This window comes from Lagopus leucura, unplaced genomic scaffold, assembly GCF_019238085.1.
Source record: "Lagopus leucura isolate 7727_CA_CO unplaced genomic scaffold, USGS_WTPT01 Super-Scaffold_100157, whole genome shotgun sequence".
Classification (NCBI taxonomy): Eukaryota; Metazoa; Chordata; class Aves; order Galliformes; family Phasianidae; genus Lagopus; species Lagopus leucura.
The window spans coordinates 12,570,181-12,585,387 of record NW_024962334.1 but is presented as its reverse complement, the minus strand read 5'-3'; the positions used below and the strand labels follow the sequence as shown (position 1 = coordinate 12,585,387).

General features: G+C 40.1%; 1 protein-coding gene across 7 annotated transcripts in view; it reads left to right on the top strand.

Annotated features, from left to right (window-relative positions):
- RBMS3 (RNA binding motif single stranded interacting protein 3) overlaps positions 1-15,207 on the top strand; it is a 698,683-nt gene that overhangs the window by 350,586 nt on the left and 332,890 nt on the right. For 4 of the 7 annotated variants that reach the window (XM_042888084.1, XM_042888086.1, XM_042888083.1 and 1 more), the window contains one exon: positions 2,454-2,623. In XM_042888084.1, coding sequence (XP_042744018.1) covers positions 2,454-2,623 — 170 coding nt within the window. The remainder of the gene's footprint in view (positions 1-2,453; positions 2,624-15,207) is intronic. The other 3 variants (XM_042888085.1, XM_042888087.1, XM_042888090.1) reach the window with 1 other exon arrangement.

Genomic DNA, 15,207 nt, shown 5'->3' with positions numbered 1-15,207 from the left:
TTTTTTTTTTTTTTTTTTTTTTTTTTTTTTTTCCTTCCGATAGCTGTGGCCTCAAAAAATCAGTGTAAATGTGATTCAAGTTCACTTCTAGGTCCCCATTCAGCTGGCTGAGGGGGATAAAATGGCTTAAGCTTAAATTAGAATTAGGCCCCTTGTGCTTTCCTCTGCATGAGGATAAAGATCTTATAATAGAGTGAAAACTGTTCTTTATATTCCAAAGGTATATTTCCACTTGTCTTTTTTTTTTTTTTTTTTTTTTCTTATTAGGTTGGTGCGAGAATAGGCCATTTACTCATTATCCCTCTCAAACACATATATAATAATAACAATTAATAATTTAAGTACACAGGATTTTATTGACTTGCAGAAAATTTTGGCTTTGTATCCTTATGCTATTTACATGCGTTCAGTGTTCAACTTGGGAGCATGAGGATGAAGCAGGGAGAATGTTACCTCTTTTTTAATTATCAGTGCTCAAAATGTGCGAAATTATTATGGAATGTTTCCCGTGCTGTGATACAGGATGTCCTCATTTACCTCTGCAGCAGCCCCAGAGTGTTCTGAGATTGAAATGTGCTTTCTGCCAGGATGCCTTAAGACACATGGTCTATCCATTGGGTGGATGTTAGTGCTGTCGGAGGTTTGATCCAGCCGTGCCCTCAGCACTGCATGCAGCCAGGTAGCTCCCCATGGTGGTACTGGGTCTGCTGCATGAATCCGTTCCTGGGAATGACATTGAAGCTTGGCTGGCTGAGGATTACCCAGTGGTAAAGTGTGTGTGCAGGGAAATATGATCTGTATGTACTAAGTGCTTTTGATTGTCAGCAAAAGTATCTGCACAGATACTGGGAGAAGGAAGCACGTTGCCCTTTCTCTTTTCGTGGGGATCAGAGTGAATGTCATTACTTGGTAGTTTGGTGATCCCACTGTCTATTAAGCTGATTTTTCCTTTTAGTGAGTCCTGTTTGAGCCGCATTACAACCAGACTGGATTGTAGAGAAATTCTGATGTCCTGACACCTGATGAGTTCCCACTGTCATGGTTTAAATGAGAGAAATGGGGAAGGAGGAAGGAGAAGGCAGCAGGAAAGGCATCACTGTGCGCATGTTTTTTCATGTGTTTCATCAAAGCCTTTGAGCTTCACCCATCACTGATGCTCCCTTTAAGTTCTCTGACTTTTTGGGGCTCCTCTAAGCAAAAGGGACTTGTTTGAAAGAGACTAAAGCTCCTAAGTTAAAAGTACCTATCCACTCAGGATTCTGATTATTTTTTTTTTTATGTGCGTAATTATAAGCACTAAAGTATGAGCACTGAAATGAAAGGAACTCTTGATTAGCGTGATCAGAATAACTCACAGCCTTCAATATTTTCTCTTCAAGACCTAAATACAGAACTAGCACAGCAAAAGTCACTAAAAATGTCATTGCTGCTATAATGAAAACTGCATACGTTTTGCCCTTACTTGGCCATCGTGGTTAAGTTGGCATTGGCCCAGCATTTACCTGCAGCTGCAACCGTGTTAGCAAATTACATTGATCTTCTTGTGGAAACCAGCTCTTTCCCAAAGCATCCCCGAGCTCCCCAGACTTTCTCCCTTGCTTTTCCATGTAGGTCACAACAGGGTCAGGGCATGTCCTCATCCTGCCAGGCACTCTGTTGCAAGCAAATGTGCTGAGCCAGGAGTGGTTGCAGCAGCTGAAATGCAGTGTGTTGCCCCAGGTTGGAGGTGCTTAGGTCATTTTACAATGTGAGGTTGCGTCTTCTTTCATAGCATGTGTTTTTCAGGGATTTAGAAGATCATATTGTTTTCCATTTGAGAACACTTCCTTTCTGAAGCCATGCTTCTCAGTGGTTGTATGTGGTTTGTGGTTCCTCAGAAGTGGGTAAGTTCCCAAGAGTGGGAGGTGCTGTTCTATCCTACTTTTCCAAATCCTGTTTTCTGTTTTGAAAGACATTCATTATGACAGAATGTTTCCAGGCTACTTTGTTTCTCCCTCTCTCAGGCTACCAAACCCCTTTCAACTTGCCCGTGTGTGTACTGGATGCTCCTCTTGTCTGGATAAGATTATTATGCTTCTGGTATCAGCTCTCATACATTTGGCTGGATATTCTTATTTTTATCTTGGAATACTCTTAAAGCAGGTTGCATTAAACTTCTTTCTGTAATGCTAATTGCTCCTGAGTATCCATCCTTTCAGAGACTTATTTTGAGATCTAAATAAAATAGCCTCATAATCTAGCAGCTTTAATTCTAGTAATGTGGAGAGTAAAATAATGCACCTCATAACCAAACCTAGACACCACATCCTGTCTCCTTTTTGTGAAGGAATGAGTGACTAGACATGGACGGGGAGGACAGGAGGAGAACGTCTTTTGTTCATAGCTACCGGGGCAAAGCACACAAGTGTACAGCTCTTATTTTCCAGTAACAGCCTCTTTTTTCTTCTTTCCAGCAGTCATATGCACCAGCTCCCCACCCCATGGCTCCTCCCAGCCCCAGCACAAACAGCAGCAACAACAGCAGCAACAACAGCAGTGGAGAGCAGTTGAGTAAAACCAACCTGTATATTCGAGGCCTTCCACCCGGCACCACTGACCAGGACCTTATCAAGCTGTGCCAGCCGTAAGTGCCATTAAAATACTTGCTTCTTTGGGCAGGAAAATATCTTAGCTGGTCTTTCAGTTGTCAGTAGTTATGTCCTCTGAAAGATGTCAGAAGCTTCCGGCACTTAAAGGTTAACTATTATTCATAGAGTTTAAACAGCTCATTAATGCTCTGAAAACTTTCTGGTAATGAGTTTTGGGGGATAGAGAGATGAGGACCTTCACACTGACTTATGCTTATCTGGTTTATTTCCTGTGTAAAATTTAGAAGAAAAAAAAAAAAAAGGACTTGGAGACTTGCATGACAAATAAACTCCCTAATGACAGATTTTATGGTTACAATAATCTGTGAATCATAAGCTCAGGAACGACAAAACATGGGTGTTCCCACCTCAACTCATTTATCACATCTTTTGAGGGCTGTGTCACACATTGCTGGTCTGATAGATTGACAAGCATGAAACCCACGGAAGGTGGCCTTGAAGTAAACATCTAGTTAACTGCAGTTCCACTGAGAACTGATGATGTAGAAAGTAGCACCTTCTTCCCCTCTGTTTATCTGCAGAGTCATATTTGCAAATTCTATTGATAAATATCCATTTTATTGTGTTTTATCACTGGAGAGGCAACAGAAAGGAGCTCTGTGCTCCTCATGCATCATCAACAGAACAGTTTCCGAAAACACTGCACCTGGTTAACCCTTCTCACTTGACTGACTAGTGAGTAATAAAGGTAGACATGAGAACCTGATTTGATTTCCAATGTCTTAATTATTATTGATTAAGTGGGAGGGAGATAATCCAGTTTGCGATTCCAAACAGTGATATCTTGGGTAGAATTTAGAATAACACTTTTTTGTGTGTGTGTCAGAATAACATCAAGCCATTAAAAAAAAAAATATCTCCCTCCTCTGTGATATAGAAGCAAAGTGCTTTTGTTGTAAAATAGTTTCTTCCAAAAGACAGTCTTCTTGATGTTTTTTTCATTGCAAATCAGCATTTTCAATATAGTCCAACAAATGTTGGTAAAGTAAGGAGCAGCCTGGAGCTTACCTACTGACATGAACCCAAATTGCTGTTGTTTTAAAATTTGGAATAAGACTACGAATGTAATGGGATGTTATATACTTTGTCTTGTTGCTCTTCCCGGTTCTCACCAGAAGAGCCAGAGAATTCCCCTAAATGTGTCTTATGAATACACAACTGACCAGAGCTGGAAGTAGAAGACTTATTGAAGTGAGATCTGAACTTCAGTAGATTAGGGTTACCTTGGGAGTCTTCTCTGTAACCTTGTCCTTGTGAAGTCACTACAACTCAAATGCTCACAGGAGCAGTGTGCTGGGGATATTTCATATTGGATGCAAGTTCAATTGTGAGTGTACCTTCCTGACATTTATGCGAACAATATTCATTGACACTTCTCACTTGTGACAGCCATGGGTAACCCCAGCTTAAGGGCCAGATTCTCAGCAGGTATAAACTGACTGTAGCTCTGCTCATATTCAGAATGCAAATTTGCTGGATGACTTACAGCAATCTGACCCTTTCCGAGCTCAGACAAATATTTTCAGCTGAGCAGGAATGAGCTAACTATTCCTGCAGGTGCCTCACAGCAGTGGTATTTGGTGCTGCAGTCAAGATGTGAGGCACAAGGCAGCTGTGGGTTACTTGAACCCAGTTCAGAGAGTGCGTTCGTACCCCTTGTCTGTGCATGGGAAAGGCACATCAACTATCTGAGAACTTCCTTTTGGCACTGCACTGTGGCAAAATTTTAATGTGCTTCACTAAACTTAATCTGGTCTGTGATTAGAGAGCTTTGTCTTGCTATCATGGAGTTCCTGTGTGAACAGATGTGCTGTAAGAAAAATGCTGACATTTATTTTGCTGATTTTCTATCCTTTGGCTGAATGGATTTAAGGACAAACTGGATAGTTGTTTTGAAGTATTTGTCAAAGCAAAAGGGAAAGACAATGTAGGAAAAATTCAATGTGAAAATACAAGAATTTGTCATGATAACATGTATACTCTTAAAGTATTAGATGGCAAGATATTTTCTTTACCTTTGATGTTGGTTATGTAGTAGAGATGGATAAAAGTATAGATCCCTGCTTTCTTAACTCATAAAAATGAAAACAAAAAACAAAAAATACAGTACATGCAACAGCAGCCTGCAGTTGTGTAAGTAATGTAGTAAAATAGTAATATACATTATATTATTGTACATATAATTATGTATACATACAGGATATACGTTTGTGTCTTTAGAAGTGGTTGCCTCCTAAACAGCTTACACTTAACCCCCTTAACTGGGGTCTCATCACACAAATGAAAGATGCCGAAAAGGTATTCCCAAAACAGCTGAAGGTGCTGGTTTCTGGACTTCCTGCATAGATGTAATGATCTAATTTGTTACAAGATATGAGGTGAGAACTTGAATTTCATTTTGTGAATCACAGTATTATTTGCAATGCAGGATTTGTAGAGAGCAGCTTTTTGGAAAGGTGTTCACCAAACCTTTTTATGCCCAGGATGTAGCCTGGGCTCCCCTAGGGCTGGCTGCCAGCGCTTTGTGAGCCCTTCTGAATCCATGTCCTCTGCTGCAGCATGTGACAGTGCTGCCAGCGGTACAACTGTCATTTGCAGTGTCTGACATTTGGCAGGTCTGAGGAATGATGTTCTAAAAACACAATATTTCTCTCTCAGAAGTATAGGGACTGCTGGAAATGCTTGTGGCTCTGTACATTTGTCATAGCATATCCCATTTCCAGGTTTATTTCAGCAAGAGAGCCACCCTCAATGTGATGTGTAACATTTTTTTGTTTAATTGCTTTCTGCCAGGTGGCTATGGAAGAGAAACTGTTTCATCAGAATTGTTTGATAAAGTGCAGAGCTGTCTTGGTGGATCCTGTGTGCATTGTTGTATTTCTGCTGCGTGTGTTTAGGTGGTGTGGATAGAACATAGGACAGAAAACTGCAGACTGGAGTACCATTGATGCTTGAAGTGCAGAGTCCATTACACATGATGGCAGACATTTCTGACAAATGTTCAGACACTATCAAACCTTCTATCAATTTAAGAGTAACCTTGTCACAGTAATCTGTCAAACTGTTCATAAAACTAAAGGAAAACAAGTCATCATAGGCTGTATGGTAACTGAGTTTTTATTTTGTTTGGCTGAGATCCTCAGTATCTGGTTTAACATGTATTCAGCAAAGTCTCATCAAATTCTCTTTTACAACAGAGAGCTGTTAGGTTGCACTTTTGTCTTTTGGAACTTTATACAATTGTGTTGTCAAAGGTTACAATGAAAAAGAGTTGATAAAAATATTTATTAAGAATATGCTCTTCTTTTATGTAAATATATTTTTTTGTCCTGGATTCTCATAAAAGCAGAGTAAGCAGACTTCCACAGATGGACCTTGGCCACTCTTAACCTTTCATGAATTCATGAAGAAGGTGAATGCCCATCCCTGATCATATTGATCATCAGAACTTGTTAGTCTAAAAATTTGGTTTTAAATATGCTATGAAAAAATATAGTAAATACCATGTCATTCACACTTATTACTCTGAGGTGCACAGTCTCTACTTTTGTAATGGTATTATCCATCTCAGCCAAATCTTTCCAGTCAGAACACTTTTTTTGTCAAGAGGAAAGGTAACCAACCATAAGATAAAAAATTACAGATTATAGACAGAAAAACATGCCACGTGTCTCAGTACAAAAAAAATATAAATGATTCTCTTTTGAAGTCCTTTGAATTCTCTTATGAATGCTTATCAAGCATTCATATGACTTGTCACTCATATTGTCATGCACTGTATTTTATTTCATCCTGAAGAGTTCCAAATTCTCTTGTAAACATACACAGATGACTTAGTCCCCCACTGGTGTAGTGGACACATCACATTCTTACTTAGTATGTCCTAGTGGAGAAGGGAAAACTCACAAACGGAACATTTACTAATTTGAAACATTTTTCATTTCACAAACTTACAGTTTCTCTCAGAGGATTTTGTTATTTCTGCCTGTCTTTTCTTACATGTATGTGCTGAAGAAGACAGATTCAAAATATCTTAAAAAGATAAAGTTATTTTTGGAAAACAGAATGGGAATTTGGACAAAGAGATCATGCTTTTGTTTCCCTCCCCTCCTCCACCAAAACCAACACAAATTTCTGACAAGAAAAGTTGCCTTAAAAACCAGTAACATATGACAAAAAAAATCACATCCTTGTGCATTCCATACTATAAGACACTGGCATGTATTGAAAAGAAAATCCCTGTTGGTCTTGAGTCACTCATGAATTTTTCATACCAAGTTTATGGTCTAAAAGAAATCTGTTTCAACCTTCTGATGTCTGATAGTTTAAACCTACCTATATTTTTTTTGTTCTAAGCTATTTCTCCCCACCTGCACCAGTAACGTACCCTCTCTAATCTTCAATTTCTACTGCTCTTCTTGTTTGGGTTAACTATCTCACTGCCCTTCAACAAATTTGGACTTTTCTTGTGATCTGGAGATTATAAGAAGACTTAATTAAATCAACAAAGGGAAAAAAAGTAGCCATACATAAAGATCAGAAAGTGCGTGGATCAAGCTGACTTTTGTGGAAGATGAACCAGTTTCTCACATATGTATATACAGCATTCTAGGTATGAGAAATTCACACCAAAGTTATCATTATTTGTCTCCTTGACAAGTCATTGTGTGTCAGCCTTTCATCCCTTTCTGACTGTCCTTGTTGTTGTCCCCGTGGAACCTCTGAATAAATATTCCAATCGCTGCTGTTTGGGTTCTGCTACAGAGCTAGCACCAAGGATAATGTAACTGAGGTTATTAATTGACAATACACAGATTATTTAATTCACAGAATCACAGAATGGCCAGGGTTGGAAGGGACTTCAAGGATCATGGCTCTCCAACCCCCCTGCCACATGCAGGACCACCAACCTCCACGTTAAATGCTAAACCAGGCTGCCCAGGGCCCCATCCAACCTGGCCTTGAACACCTCCAAGGACGGGGCATCCACAACCTCTCTGGGCATCCTGTTCCAGTACCTCACCAGTCTCTGGGTAAAGAACTTCCCCCTGATGTCCGACCTAAATCTCCCCTCCCTCAACTTAAAACCATTTCCCCTCGTCCTACACATACCGACCCTTTCAAAGAGTTGATTCCCCTCCCCTTTGTAGGCTCCCTTTAGGTATTGAAAGACTGCAATGAGGTCATCCCGCAGCCTTCTTTTCTCCAGGAAATTCTTGGACTGTTTTTGAAATGAACTCTGTACAGTCCTTTTGCCCCACAGAGAACTGGTTGAGGTTTCAAACGGGGTTCAAGGTGCCTTTCAGGACAGCGTCCCTTGTTAATAGCTTCAACAAGTACAAAATTTCCAGTTAGTGCAAGTTTTATAGCAAGTTCACAATGGCCAGTTCTGCCACCTGTTAAATCAGCTTGAGTTTGAAATCCCTGGCTATTCTTATCCTCTTTTGTGAAAGTAACAAAAGTTTGTATTATATGAGCTCCAATTAAAAGGTAAAGAAAACATAATTCCTTCCTTTCCTCCCTTTTCCCTCTCACATTAGAATGATAATTAGAAAATACTGCTTTGAGTTATACTCAAAATCAATTTTAACCAAAATCAAATTTTCTTAACAAGTTCAAAACCAAAAGTAAATGTAGGAATTTTTATCCAGTGTAAATGGATGTTCTTGTCCTGGCCTTGCTGTAGGCAAAGCCGAACTATCTGTGATGTGTAATAGTAGAGTATTAGCCTGTTTCTGCTGCTGTGCTGTAAGTTGTCATTTTGTTGAGGTAACAGAATGTCCCAGGTTCTGCAATGCTGTGTATATTAAAGCAGAGTATACTGTGGCTGCAGTACTAAATCAAACAAATCAACATCTCTCCTGTAATTAGCAGTGGTCGGCACCATTGCTCCATGACATTGCATAGACTGAAAAGGTGAGAGAGTGCTCACCCAGTGGTATTAGCTCATATAGGAACTGAGGGACATCACATTGTTCCTGCTTAAATCTTGGATATTTTGGTTCAGTATCCTGGTAATAAGAGAGGTGAATGGTTCTGCAGTAACTGCGAAAGTCTGCTCAATGGATCAGGCTTCGTGGGAAGCAAAGAAAAACTTATATTAAAGGGCAGAAAAGAAAAAGATACCCAAAACAACAACAACAAAAATATCTTCTTTTTTATTCCAAGTAGAGTTGGGACAGAACAGTCCCAGGATAGAGGTATCACTGGACCAAATAGAGCAGAGGTGCCCTGCTGGACTGAATAGGATGAGTCAAAGTTGTGAGGGTTCTGCATGGGTTTGTTCCTTCATTTTAATTTGCTTATTTAGGTCAGATGAAATACATGGATACGTCATTTTGGAGATGTCTGTATTATTCACAAGTTCTTTGTTCCTGAGACTTTCCTAAAAGAAGATTACGGTAGATGGGAGAGGGAAGAAAAAAATGAATTTCAAGTCAATATTCTAAGTCAAAATGACAAAAGCAGAAAAAGAACACAATGCCATGGATGTGATTTGTTGCTTATTGCACTGAAGATATCTTCATAGTAATGGACCTTATTAATGCTGTAAAATATCGTTTTGGAGTTCATCTTTGGCTCCAGAAGGCGTATTTAAGTGAACTTGAGTTTTGTCTGAGTTGTTTTGCAGTTTTAGACTCATTATACATGTAATACATCTTCTTAGAGTGTATGTATGTACAGACATGGATGAGCACAGGTGTGTTTTCTTCTACCTATTATCACTTTAAAATTATTTGTATATTCATTCCTCATTACAGTCATCTGTAAATGTCTTCTATTGTTTAAAAACAAACACTAAAGTTGCCCCAGCAGGCAGGGAACCAATCCTTTTCTTACCTATCCTCTTTCATCAGGGAAAACAAAAACTCTAGGTCAGCACATGCCCACAGCACTTACAGAGAGCTCCATCTGGGATGTAAACGTTCTCATTGTCAGGAAGAAAGGCAGAAAAATAATCTGCGCAAAGTAATAAATGAGCACCTGCACTCTTTGCTGTTTTGAATGTGCCCGTCTTTTCACTGGAGTGTGACAGAGTGTCAGGGAGAGTTTCTCATCTCCTTTCAAGCTGGATGAACCCGATTTAATGGAAGATAGGGGAGGAGACAGCATTTTCAGACACTGCTGCTGAAAACATTGCTTTTGATGAATTTTAATTAAAGTCCTTGGGAAAAAAAAAAAAAAAAAAACTACACAGAAAACTGAGTGCTCTTAACGTAAATATTGAGTCTTCAATGTACTCGTGTGAAGAGTATGATTCTAACAGCCACTTGTTTTGCTTCGTGTGCAGAAAGGGAGATAGAAAGAGGGCAAACCCACTTAATGACTGCCCCTGATTTGTTCTGAAATATGTGTTTCTGATCTTTCCTTGTCTTCCTTCTCTTCCCATTTCTCCAGCATATTTTGCGTACAGCCAGTCAACCATGGCATGAGCCATACGTGAGGCTGGCCTTCTTCCTTTCACTGATGTAAGTGTTTAGGAACCTAAAACACCCATAGCTAGAAACTATCCTCAGGATAGATAGGCTGTGCACAGTGCATGTCTGTCGTCAAATGTCTGGTTTTGTAACATGGGTGTTGCTCTGTTGAAGGACCTTCATTACTGTTAGACTCTTGAGTCTACATTTTCCAGCCCCTCCCAAGGTGTTCTGTACTACTTGGATGCCTGGTTTCTGCTTGCCGGGGAGGAGGCTGGTTTGATGTTCTGATGATGTCACAGAGGTTTCTGCTCTGCTGTCCTTTGGGTCATTTTGTCTTTTATGAAGGAAAGTTTTAGTTATGTTTTGTTCTTTTTGAAGCTTACCCTCTGTCTTTTTTAATTTGGTTGCATTTTTGTATTAGTTGTCTGAAATTCTGCAGTGTCAATTTCAGCGGGTCTTTTAGAGCTGTTGTCTTTTAAGAAGTGATAGCAGCAGCGGGAGGGCAGACCGATGGCTGCGTGAATGCACAGAGCGTGAGAAGGAAGCAGGAAGCTCTGAAACTGGGATGGGGTTCACTGTCTTCAGGAGTCACTGACTTTCAGGAGGTGATGGAGACAATGTTTGTGTTCTGACATTTGTGTAGCAGAAATGTTTCTGTAACCTTTATCCAGAAGGTATGACGCAGATGATGTTCTGATCTGTTTGAGAAGTACATTGTCCTACAGCTTTGCTGTAAGGAAACAATATCAGCTATGCTTAATAACACTCCAGCTCTCCTTAAACAGGAATAACCTGAGCACTGCTTCCAGCTAATGGCAGGAATCGTAGAGCATGGCTGTAATTTCTATACAAGGGGAAGTGGCAGGCCAGCTTTGATGGCAAAGCTATTGAATATTATCAGCACTAAAACAAAAATGTCATTGTATTCAGTTGCTAGACTTCCCCATACCGCTCCAAACAAGTATAGACAAGAGCTCTGTGCTATGTAGCATGCAGTGTTCTTCATTCCAAGTATTTGGTAACTTCCCAGAATTATTTGTGCGACAAGCGCCGCTCTTAGTTTTATATTAAAAACTAAAACATCTTGGATTTTTATTCAAAAGATGTTCAGTAGAGAAGGAATTTCTTAGAATTTTTGCAGCTACATCAGAGGTTTTCTGTCTGCCCCGTTATAAAAATGAGACAGGAAAGATGGAATGTTTTCAGCTTAATTTTTGGAAGATGCTGAACTGGAAAGGTTTTCTCTTTGGATATGAATTTTCTGTGTTCCCATTGTAAGCCATGGGGAAAGTGGAGAGCTCTGGATCCTTATTCTCTTGGGTTATTTGAAAAGTAGCTGCCCTAGTGGCAACCTCAAGTGAAATAAAGATAGTAATAGCCATGTGACACTTCAGGTCCTATTCAGAAAAATGTTTTCTGCTAATGAACACCCAGTCTCGTGTGAGCTTTGTGGAAGCCCAGCAGTCTGTTCAAATAGCTGTTACTGCAAGATCAGAGCCATATTATTGTTTCAGTGTAATGCAGGTAATCGGTGAAGCATTTATGGCTGCTACTGCCTGGTGATCACACAAAAAAAGGAGAATAGGCTTGCTTTCCTCACTTAAGCTTTTCAGTTCAGCATTTCCATTTACCCCTGGGATTATAATCCAATTATGAAACTTCAATTATTTTCTGCTAATCATTGATTCGTGATGAGCGTTAACTTTTCAACTTCTTTATAGTAGTCACCTAGTAATTAAAGGGGGTAAAATACATAGGTTACTCTGAAAGTAATGCTTTCTATTTACTACCATGGAAGCTACAGCAGATATGAAGAGCACAATAAACACTGTTTGATAGAGCAGAGCTACGGAGCACTCTTTTCCAGTATAGTCTCTGCCATTAGCTATGCATTTTTGCCAGTGATGAACAAGAGCCTGCATGTTGCTCTTGTCACGATCAGCACCAGCGAAGGTGACCCGCTGTCACTGTTGCCACTGCTGAAACACACCACTCACCACTTCACTGTGCTCACATTTACTGTTTGGTCTTCATGTTCCTTCAGAAGTGTTGATGAATATCAGTGAGTGCCTTTTTTTTTTTTTTTTTTTCCCCCACATGGAGGAATTCAATCACGCACCTTTGCTTCACATGCACTTCCATGTCAGAAACCATTCTGTCCCTCTGCTGCCATCTGTCACATGACAACAAAATGTAATAGAATATTGTTGGGAAGGTTCAACCTCTACTAGCATACCTCCAACATCTGCCTCTGATGTTGTGCAAAGCAGGAGGCATTACTTTGGAAGTGTCCCTTATAATTCACAGGTTCATACAGTTTAGCATTTAGAATAGACCATGGGATGATCTAGCGTTATTTCTAGCATTATTGTCTCTTGGATTCTTAAATTTGCCTTGTTTGCTCCTAGACTGAATGCAGCAGTCTATTTGTGTTAAGAATATATTTCAGAAAAGCACCCCTCTGGATCTGAGAATATGAAAGCAATAGCAAACCTACTGCTGACGCTAACGATTTCTTGCTGTGGTTAACCGTGCTCCCTGTTCAAAATTTGACTGATTTCTAAATCGACTTTCTGGTGCACATTTTCACCTCTTCATTCTTGATGTAATCAGATCAAAGACTTTTCCAATTCTCTCCCTCTCTGCCCCTCCTCCTACCAGATGGACATACGTGCTATAATCAAGTAACTTTTCCGACTTTTTTTCTTACTAATAAAAATAGATGGAGCTGTTTAAGTTGATGATTACAAGATAGTTTTCTCCAGCCTTTTGATAATTTCATCAAGGGCTATGGATGACATCAGTATTCATTTCAGTCTTTTTAAAAATAATTATTTGAGGTTAGAAATCATTTCCTTTTTGTGTTTTTAGAGATTTGTTGTAATGTGAGGTTTACGTATCATATCTATTTGTATGTGTCTTTAAATGAATGAAGCAAAGCTGGAATAGATGTGTTCCTCAGCAGAACAAATAACACTCAAAGACTGATCAGTGTTGTTCACTAAGGTGCAGTGCACATTCAGTGGAGTTCACAGTGCCTTGGTGCCTAAGCTGTGTCAGAACCAGAAGCTGTCATCTCCACCTCTGTGGTTTGATTACCTTTGGTCATGAACCAAATAAATGTCTGTCATGACACCAGGTTGCTCAAAGTCCCATGCTGTGGCCTTGAATGCTTCCAGGGAGAGGGCATCCACAACCTGTTTCAGTGTCTCACCACGCTCACAGCAAAGAATTTCTTCCTAATATCTAGTCTAAATCTACCCTCTTCTGTTGCTACATGCTCTTCTAAAAAGTCTTGAAGTCCAGGAGGCTGCTAATAATCATACAGGTGTAAAATTCTGTCAGTGCTTTTAGGACCTGCAGTTGTTTCATCTCTATTTTCAGTGAGTAGTAAGAAAAACCTGGCTTTGCTGAAACTTGGATTTCTGTTGTTAGTTCCTGTTAGGTTCTGCATTGGTTAGTGGTTTTTTAATACACTTTGAAAAAAAGCAAGGATTTATCTTAATTGTGAGAACAAGTCTTTTCTCCCTGATGTGCAGTTGCTATGGTCTGCTGGGGACCAACTATGTGCCATGGAATTGAATACCTCGTCCTCTCTATTTCTTTTTTTCCCTTTTACCTCTTTCCCCTTGCCTCATTTTCTTCCCCTTGTGTAAATCCCTATAAAGACGGGTATTTCTGTATGGTAGTCAAGCTCACCATTAGCTGTTGGTTGGGGGTGCAAGTGTGGTGAAGAAAACAGTCACATTAAATCTCCTGCCCTAGGATCGTTACAGCGAATGCACATGTGGCATTTTAATCTCTCTGCAAAGACTTCTGAAGGGGATTTCTTAAGGACTGCACCACTCGTTAGTAGCTGTCACCAGCACTCCTCTCAGCGGAGGATTCACCGCACCTGGAGTCAAAATGTCACCAAGCCAATACATCTCTATTGCATCTGCATGCCAAGTCCCAGCAGCACTGTGTGGGCTTGGGATGCTGAGCCTGTGAGCAGGGTCCCGGCACTGTCAGCAGATTCCCGGTGTTGGCCACTGCTTTTTTGGCTGGGCTTCTGCTGCGGCAAGCTCTCTTGTGGGATGCTGAGGTTAGCCCGGGGTCAGGCTGTGTGCCAGCATGCAAGTGCCCATCGATCCTAACAAGGCAGCCTGCCTGTCCTACTATTGGGAGGTCTGCAGTTGGTCTGCTGCGTGGGGTTCAGTAATGGTATGAGCAGCATAGCCTGCTCTCCTGTTACAGAGATCCACTAATGCTAGCATCGAGAGTGGTGGGTAATTCAATCATGCAGACAAAAATGATATTAGTATAACATTAAAGAGCTGCGTAGACTAGCAAAAGACAGGAAATTACAGAGTTCAGGCTTGAAACTTTATCCTGAACTCACCCATGTTGTGCCGAGGTGTTTGGAAATTTCCACGGAGCACATGATTCTGTGGAATCTGCAGCAAGGGAATCATCCTGCTGGGACAGAGAGGATTTCCTTGGCCAGTACCATCCAACATGAGTGAAAATTATATAAAGAAACCCTGGCACAATTTACAGAGCATATCTGAACAGTGTGAGCTTCAAATGTTGCCTTGTGCAATTTGACTCCCAGTATCACTGAAGTGCCACACCAGGATTTAGTTGCACTTACTTATTTCAGACCAAACTGAAGCTAAGACCTACTGATTTTTAGGGATTGCCTTTAGCTGTTGTCTTCTCCTCTGTGAGAGGGTTCTTGTTGCTGCTACTGTTCAAAAGGTTTGTTGTTGGTTTTGAACTTTACTTTTGATTTCAAGACAATGCTGTTATTTATTTGAGGTAAAATTACTGAAATGAAACTGAAATGAAACTGAATTATCAAAAAACAAAATAATAACAAAGCACCCTATAGCCATCCTTGAGGCTTGCTAATCTTTTTCCTTTTCTTTTTTTTTTTTTTTTTTTTTCCCTGAAACTAGTAACACAACTTGGTCAGAAATACTGGTTTTACCACATAAAAAAATCCTTGGTTGGGAGAGGGTGAGAATAAGATGTCAAGTACCCTTATCTTCTTCCTATCTGCTTCTGATCCTCCTTTCTGTACCTGCAGGGATGAGCAGTTCATACAAGGAACTCATGGGTTAAGGATGAGATAAAGAGTCAATTTGCAGTGTAGC